The sequence below is a fragment of the Arvicanthis niloticus genome, chromosome 2, assembly GCF_011762505.2.
Source record: "Arvicanthis niloticus isolate mArvNil1 chromosome 2, mArvNil1.pat.X, whole genome shotgun sequence".
NCBI classification, from domain to species: domain Eukaryota; kingdom Metazoa; phylum Chordata; class Mammalia; order Rodentia; family Muridae; genus Arvicanthis; species Arvicanthis niloticus.
The window spans coordinates 125235108-125243759 of record NC_047659.1 but is presented as its reverse complement, the minus strand read 5'-3'; the positions used below and the strand labels follow the sequence as shown (position 1 = coordinate 125243759).

General features: G+C 51.3%; 1 protein-coding gene and 1 pseudogene across 1 annotated transcript; one reads left to right on the top strand and one right to left on the bottom strand.

The window, feature by feature from the left end:
* Nucleotides 1–806: 806 nt before the first annotated feature.
* On the top strand, nt 807–6920 carry Fam83c (family with sequence similarity 83 member C). Its single transcript, XM_034494553.2, has 4 exons — nt 807–1459; nt 4247–4414; nt 4773–4897; nt 5190–6920. The coding sequence occupies exons 1-4, from the start codon at nt 851–853 to the stop codon at nt 6616–6618; spliced, it is 2331 nt and encodes a 776-aa protein (XP_034350444.2). The 5' UTR covers nt 807–850; the 3' UTR covers nt 6619–6920.
* A 48-nt stretch (nt 6921–6968) lies between these two features.
* On the bottom strand, nt 6969–7303 carry LOC143441480 (large ribosomal subunit protein eL37-like; annotated as a pseudogene).
* Between the last annotated feature and the right edge of the window lie 1349 nt (nt 7304–8652).

Below are 8652 nucleotides of genomic sequence, written 5' to 3'. Positions count from 1 at the left end.
CAATTAAAATTCTTATTAATAAAATAGACCAAAAAAAAAAAAAAAAAAAAAAAAAAAAAAGGGTTCAGGCTTTCCCAGAGTCTCAGAACTTCTGACACATTCAGCTTGGGTAGGGCATGGAAGACATGCATTTCAAGTTTCTGGCCAGTCTTGGGGGTCAGAGTGAGGATTCCTAATCCAGGTCTTTGGAGGATGAACTGAGGATGCTGTGAACACCTTGGTTATGGTGGTAGAGAGAACCATGCTGGGTCCAGGTAGGAGATACACAGTGTTGATGTTCCTGACATTTCTTATGCTTTTCTGCTCTCACTGTAGGTCTTACATGTCTATGGACCAAGGCATACGCTCTACCTACATGGTATGTTTGAGGCTTATGGCCAGTCTCTATGTTGGTGTTGGATTCATTTACATGTGTTTGATCCAAATGCATGTGTGGACCTGTGCATGCCGGTCAGTTGTCAGTGTGTTAGCAGATCTGCCTGTGTACCTTGAGACATTCATCTACCATGGTCTGCATGTGTGTGGATGTGTGTGTCTCTGAACATCCCCCAGTCCCCAACGTGTGTGTGTGTGTGTGTGTGTGTGTGTGTGTGTGTGTGTGTGTAACCTAACCTCTGCAGGTTGCTGAAGGTCAGGGTTGCAGGCCTGTGGTTGTATTCCCCTGGAGTACAAGGAAGGCTGGAGAAGAGCCAGCAGCATACACGAAGGGCCTGGCACTGCCACTTCCCTGAGCAGGCGTGTCCCAACAACAGACGGGTGGGACTGACCCAACAGGTTCCCAAGGCCAGGGGCAATGGGGAGGAGCATGGTTTAGACTTAGGGTGGCAACAGTTTGGGGGCCCTGCCGCACATGCAGGGTTGCCAAGCTGGTGGCAGTATCTTCTTCCTTATAGCAGCCAACCCAGGTATGAGCAATGGAGCCTCAGGTGGGTTGGGCTCTAGGTGGATGCACACATTTAGCCGAATAGTGCCTGCCGGGGCCCAGGGCATGGCAGGACCTCTGCGGAGCCGGGTGGAGGAGCTGAAGCGGCCTTGGTGGAGGGAGAGCTCACCTCTGGTGCTCCAGCACAGCGAAGCTGCAAGACTGGCGACAGACGCCCTCCTGGAACGGGGCGAGGCTGCCTACCTTCAGGTCATCTCTGAAGAGCGGGAGCTGCCCTTCCTGAGTGCCCTGGACGTGGACTACATGATCAGCCATGTGCGTGGGGTTCCCGAGTTCAGCGAGGCTCAGGGGTCAGAGACCTTAGGCCAAGACCGCGTCAGCATGCTCTCTGAAGTTACCTCAGGCACCTACTTTCCCATGGCTTCTGACTTAGATCCCCCAGACCTGGACCTGGGCTGGCCCGAAGTGCCACAGGCCACAGGTTTCAGCCCCACTCAGGCAGTGGTTCATTTTCAAAGGGACAAGGGCAAGAGCATCAAGGACCTGCTGCGATTCCTCTTCAGTCAGGCCCAAACGGTAAGGGCCTCGCCTCATCATTCATTTCATAGATGTGGGCTCACCAGGGCGGGGGCTGGGTTGGGGCAGGGGTGGGGAAACCAGTTTGAGACACACATAAACTGAGAATTGGATCTAGAGTCTCTGCCGTCTGTTAGGTTCCCAGCGTGTAGAGGATGGGCAGGTGCTGTATTTTCCTTGGTACCCTTTGGCATTCATGAACATTAGCTCAGCATAGAGCATGGCACAGGGCTCTGGAACGTCACCCCGGAAGTGCATGTGGAATTACACTAGAAAGGGCCCTTACCTTATCTTTCTTGGGAGGGAGCCTTCATTAGAGCATCAAAAAAAATTTTTTTTAAGATTTATTTTTATTTTATGCTCTTGAGTGTTTTCCCTGCCTTGCACGCACATGCCTTATGTCAGTGGAGGCCAGAAGAGGGCATCTAATTCCCTGGAACTAGAATTACAGACTGTTGTGAGCTACAGAGTTGAGAGTCCAGGTGATCCTGCACTTGGGACCTTTGTGACCTTAGAGATCTTGGAAGTCAATAAATCATGTGTCCAGGCTGGACAGGGCTGCTTCGGCTCTCAGGTCTGTCATTCTAGGCTGTATGACTTTCAGGTTCAGCCCTGCCTCTCTCCGCACCTCAGCTCCTCAGCTGCAAATGGGATTCATGTGTGCTGAGAATCAAACCTAGGGCCTCTGGAAGAGAAGCCAGTGCTGTTCTTAACCACTGAAGTACCTCTCTGGCCCTCAGAAAGCCTTATGATTCCTCTCCCCCCGAGCCCAGACTAAGAACTCAACTATGATGAACATCTGAGCTACAACCTTGACTTACAAAGGAAGAAGCTGAAGCCAGAGAGGGTCTAGAGGCAACTTGCCTAGAGAGGCTGTCTGGGTCTTGGAAGGAGAAAAGTCTCTGGCTCTGACCAGGGCACAGCTCACCTTAGCCCCAGCTGCATACCAAGCTCTGTACTGCGTCAGCAGTGGGGTCTGAAGCAAGGCTGAGGGCACTGGTACATGGGTTTTGGCATGGACTATGTTTTTATTTCGTCGTGAAGAAGGACTGTAGAGTGGAAGCTGCTGGGTTTGGGACATTAGGAAGGGGTTGTCCCACCTGGGAAGCCTCCAGCCTCATGACAGTACAGGTTCTCTGGGGGAGCCCCGGCTCCTACCCAGATGAGGGACTAGACATGAAAACCCCCTGGCAGGATTTGAGATAGGAACAGACTCCTGCTGCAGAGCTGAAAAGCCAGGATCACACCAGCACCGCCAAGGCCTCGCTAGCAAGCTTGCCTGTGCCCTAGGCACATGTGGACTGAGTATGATTGCCACTGAGTGGGGTAATTAGCGAGTATGTTGCTTTTGTCATCCTTGTACCCCTTTGATCTTTCATCCGTTCCTGCTCCTCCCACACTGGCCAGACCTGTGCTTCTTACTGGAGCATCCCCAGTGCCCAGTCTGCTCACCACCAATTAGACCTTTCTGCCCCTGGGCTAAGAGTCAGGCTCCTGGGCCGGGCCTCCACTCATCCCCAGAGTGGCCTTGGAAGTATTTTCTTCCTTATCCCCAGTGTTCTCCATTTGTTAAGGAGGCAGCAGGAAGGGGGAAAGGCATGGTTAATTGAGCTCCTGCTGTGTGTCCAGCGGCTTTTATCCCTTGTAACTATGGGATGCATCCCATTGAGCAGACCAGGAAGCTGAGGCTCCCTCCCTAGCTAAGTGCAAGACTCTACTTCTAGGAAGTGGAGGATTATGCATTCGAACCCACTTCCTTTTGGCTCCAAGCTCCAATGGTGGTCTCTGTCCCTCCTGCTCCCAAAGCCCTTCATAGGACAAAAGAGTCACAGTAGACACACAATGGGAAGAAGGGACAGCTGAGGACATGAGAAATACCCTGTAGATGGGGGCACAAGCCTCAGCCCTCGGCTGAGTGGGCAGCTTGGCAGCACTTAGTGCATGCAGTGGGAGGTTGAGAAGAGAAGCTGTCATACCAGACCTCTGCAGCTTCAAAAGCAAGGTTTGGCAAAAGACATGGAAATCCCTGGGACTGGATTGCAGCTTTTTTCCTTGTATGAGAGCCTCACAGAAGCTCCCCTAGGCCAGAGCAAAGCTGGTGCCAATGAGGAATATAGAGAAGCAGCCTAGAAACTGGGGTCTGCTTCTGACTCCCGCCTTCTCTGATTCTCTAAAGTGCTGAGCTTTACCACACAGTTGATCTCTAGGCAGCTTTGAGGATTTGTTACCAGACACCGTCCATAGACATCCCTCAAGGGCTGGAGAGATGACTCAGAGGTAAAGAACACTGCTCTTCCAGAGGTCCGGAGTTCAGTTCCCAGCAACCACATAGTGGCTCGTAACCATCTGTAATGAGATCTGCTATCCTCTTCTGGCCTATAGGCATACATGCAGGCAGAATGCTGTGGACATAATAAACAAATCTTTTTTAAAAAGAAAGAATAGAAAAATTTCTCAAAGACTTTCAAGCAACTGGGTTAAGACAATCAGTTCTTCCTGTGGCCAGGCTAAGAATGCTAGGCGAAGGCCGGCACAGTGGCCCATGCCTGAAATCCCGATAATCAGGGGCTGAGACAGAGTGAGCTCAAGGCCAGCTTGGATTGCTGGGTTATAGAATGAGACTATGGATATAGATCTATCTATAGATATAGGTATAGGTGTACGTATATGTATATGTATGTATATGTATACGTATACATATATTAGAATCTGATTCTAGTATTGCATTGGATCCTGGCTTTCAACTCCATACTTTTCCTGGGGCTGAATTTCCCCTTCCTCTTTCAGGTGGTGGCTGTGGTGATGGATGTTTTCACTGACATGGAGCTTCTGTGTGACCTGATGGAGGCCTCCAGCCGACGTGGAGTCCCCGTCTACCTCCTTCTGGCTCAAGAGCACCTGAAGTACTTTCTGGAGATGTGTTATAAGATGGACCTCAACGGGGGCCACCTGGTGGTCAGTATGGGCCGAGAGCTACAAACATGGGAAGAGGGGGGATTTAGGAGGGCAAGAGGGACTGGACACCCTTTGGGTCACAGACATGGCCTGACTGCCATTTTTTTATTTCTTTTTTTTTTTTTAATTTATTTTTATTATTTTAAATTATGGCTACATGTATGTGGTGCTCATGCAGGCCAGAGGTGTCAGAATGCCCTGGTGTCATAGGGAACTAGGAGCCGCCCCACAGAAAGACTTGGGACTAGAACTCAGGTCCTCTGAAAGAGTGCTCTTAACTACTGAGCCATCTCTCCAGCCCTGAGCTCCATTGTCCCAAGGCCACCCTCCCACCAAACTCCCTGTACTCTTGGCCCAGAATATGCGTGTGCGGAGCACGTGTGGAGACACGTACTGCAGCAAGGCAGGTCGCCGATTCACCGGCCAGGCCCTGGAGAAGTTTGTCATCATTGACTGTGAACAGGTGGTGGCAGGCAGTTACAGGTGAGCAGGTCAGAGGGGGAGGGGCCTGGGGCTGGGCCCTGATCTAGAAAGGGCAGCTCTTCTATCCATCCCTTCAAAAGAAGCACCTGCTGTGCGCTAAGGCACCATGCAGGGCAAGAGCTAGGTGGGAGCCCACTGTGCTTACCGCCTGGGCACAGAAAGTAACCGCTGCACACGGGAAATAGAAGGGCTTCGGACATCCTCATCCTTTATGACTCTGGTGGAGCCTTGGACTCCATGCTTTGTCTCCTTCCTAACTCTGCCCCTCTCCCCTCCCCAACCCCCACCCCAGCTTCACTTGGCTTTGCAGCCAGGCCCACACCAGCATGGTGCTGCAACTGAGGGGCCACATTGTGGAAGACTTTGATCGCGAGTTCCGATGCCTGTATGCAGAGTCACAGCCTGTGGAGGGCTTCTGTGGCAATGAGGATCCACTGATTTCCCAGGTACCTCGTCCTCCCCCTGTGACTCTGGCCTTTGGACCTGGAATTCCAAGTGCTACAGGCTCCTCACCCTCTAGTAACAGCCTCAGCAGCATCAAGCACTCACCTCTTCTGGCCCGTTCTTCCTATCTCGCTCTACCCGGAGGTGGTGGCCGCGGTGACATGGGTATGGGGTCCTCATCTCCAGGTCCTGCCCACCATGAAGCTGGTGGCCAGCCATCCCTGTACCGTCAACTTTCAGATCCTAACCATATCTCTCCTTCTGGACCCTATAGGGCCAACCTAAGCAAGCTGGGGGCGTCCCCGTGGTCCCAGTCCTCACCTGCCCTCAACCACAGCAGTACCAGTCCCCTGAACCTGGCAGTGGGGTCACCTCTGCTCCCAAGTTCCCGCCCTCTCCTCCACTTTACTAGGGGGGTCCCAGCACTGTCCCGGCTTCCAGAGAACGGGCTCCCAGTGAGTCAAGACTCTAGCCTTCCACGAGGCCGTTGGGTACCTCCTGGCACAGCTCTGGAGACAGTGGAAGAGAAGAAAGTATCCCTGAGTCAAAGCCATGACCACCTGGATCGCCTCACCCCCTTCCCTAAAGCAGGAGAAGCAGGAGGCCCCAACTCTAGAGTTACCCCCATTCCAGGTTCCCTTCAGCATGGGGAGCAGGCGCTAGATGATAGGAGATTATCCCTGAGTCACAGTTACAGCCAGCTGGATCTCTTGTCCCAGGGTCAAGGTGCTCCTGAGTCAGGTTCCCCCAGACCTTGTGAGCTGAATCTAGAGGACAGGAAGCTGTCCCTAAACCATGGCCAACTGGACCTCCTGCCACAAAACCCCAAGCCCCAGGCCTCTAACATACCCCCTGATGCCCATTCTTCACCCAGGCCTGGCAAGCCTAGTTTAGATGACCGACGGCCGACCCTGGGTCACAGTCAATTGGACCTCATTACCAAGTTTGGCCCATTCAGGAGTGAGGGACCTGGACCCAACTGTCCCCCAGAACCAAGCCCAGTTCGCATGACTGGAGTAGGCTCTGCAGATGAGAAGCGACTAACCCTGGGCCACAGCAAACTGGACCTTATCACCAAGTATCATCAACTACAGGGTGCCAGGCAGAAACCTGAGCCGGGCATCCCAGGAGCTCCCATAAGTGGCCATCAAAATGGTAGTAGCAATGACCTGTTTGCACCTGAGAAACGGCTGACTTTGGGCCACAGCAAACTGGACCTCATCACTAAATACAACAAGTCTAAATTCAAGCAGCTCCGAAGTCGCTTTGAGTCCTAGCCCTGCTCCATGCAGGGACAGATCCTCCCTCCATCCAGAGTCGGCATGCTCAGGTTCAAGACTGGAGTGTGAGAGCATGAAGCTGGGGTGCTGCATAAAGAAGGGAGGCGTCTAGGAGCCCAGGCAGATACTCCCTGGTCTCAAGACTTACACACACACACCACACACACCAGAGTTACTAAGTGTTTTCTGTATGTCATTGGGGTTGGACACTTCACACCAGTTATTGTCACTCTCCATCTTCTCCAGATAGACCTCTTGTTGGTGTACAGATCTATTAAGTAGTATTCTTCCCATTTGTCAAAAGCTTTTGAAACCAGAACGTTTATTTTATGACTGATAGAAAATCCTCAAGATGAACAGACTGCTGCAGCAGCTGCCCTCTTGGGCGTTGCTCCATCACAGAATCCGAGTCTGAATCTGCGATAGATAAATTTAGGTTCCTCATTGCCCAGTCCCAGTCGTGTTTGGTCTCTTAGCCTTGGTGCTCCAGTTAGACTTCCTCTTGTACTTGGTAGGACAGCCGAGTTTGCCACAGGTCAACTTCTGAAGATGGCAGACCTTAGAGACACAGAGGCAGTGCCAAGGTGTGTGTCTTAGTGTGATGCCTTCCAAAGGATGATGTTCCCTTTGTCATCTTGCTTCTGTTGGAGAGGCCAAAGGGAATAGAAGATATTCTTCCCATTTTATAAGAATGAAGTCCAGAGCTTGGATGGTTAACTTGGAGGAAGATCCAATTAAGTGACAGGGTATGGAACTCTGCCAGTCCATTGTCCTCTGGCTCTAAATCTGTATTCTGTTTGCACAGACACAACACATAGTATCTGCAGCTTCTGTGTTTCTATGTACATAAAACATGGACACTACAAAGATGCTCCAGATACCCATACAGAACACACAGAACAGTGAGTGGTGCACCCATAGACGCATAGAGGACGCAGAGCTCTCTGTGATTAACTCAAATAGAACTTCCGTTGCAGGTACATAATCAATCTTGTCTGCCTAAATGAATGGCCACAGAAAATTCAAGCTTCTAGGGGACACAGCAGAATCCCCTCGCGATTCAGAAACCATAAATACACCTATGACTCTCATTCTAACTCTGCTTGCACCAAGCTCTGCTCACAACCTTGCCCTGAACATGCCACAGAGCTGAAAGGTTACCCAGATGCAGATCCTGAGGGCTGCAGTTTAAATACACAACCCACTGAGGACAAGACAGAGCTGTATCAATTGAAAAGTGTACTAGGGACAGAGGGTCATGGAGATGGTAGTGCAATCAGGAAAGTTTACCAGAGAGAGGCTGACTTTGAGGCTGGTCTTGAAGAACAGGGAAGAGCCAGGTGGAAGAGAGTTAAGAGTTCTTGGTAGAGTAAGCCAGAGGAGGGTTGGGGGGGGGGGGCTCAGTGAGCAGATCTGGGGTGAAGCAGAGAAGATAAGGAGAGCATGAAGTTGAACATTTAAGATACAAACACACAGGCCACCTTGCTGAATGTCTCTTGAAGCTCAGGCTGCAGCTGGTCATGGGCCTTTCTCCCTTTCTCCTGAACTTAGCACCTGCCTGAGTCTGTGCGTGGTACGAATCAATAAAGGTAGTTATGGTTAGACCCCATAGCAATCTGATGTGTTCTAAGTTATGGGACTACATGATGGGGCTGGGGAAAGGGAACCATTCAGACCCCTTTCAGATTAATAGGGTTCCTTGGAGAAGAATGAATGGCATAGGGAGGGTCTGCAGTAAGGGATTCTCCGCTTCTTCCACTTTCACGGTGGCATTCTGAGACACCCTGGGGGCTTTTGTGTATTCTACACTTAGTGAGCCAAGTTTATTCTGTTTATGAAAACGGGCCACACCACCATCCCCAGGGTAGACGGTGGCTGCTGAGGGGGTGATAAACCGCGTGAGAACACATCAAGGAAGCGAGTCAGCTCTCAGATCTTTGCCCACCCTAGAACCCCTTCTCCTCCAATCTCTCCCTAACACCCAGCTTCACACATTTCCCCGGCTCCATTATCTTCTTCAGCCTGTTTCCT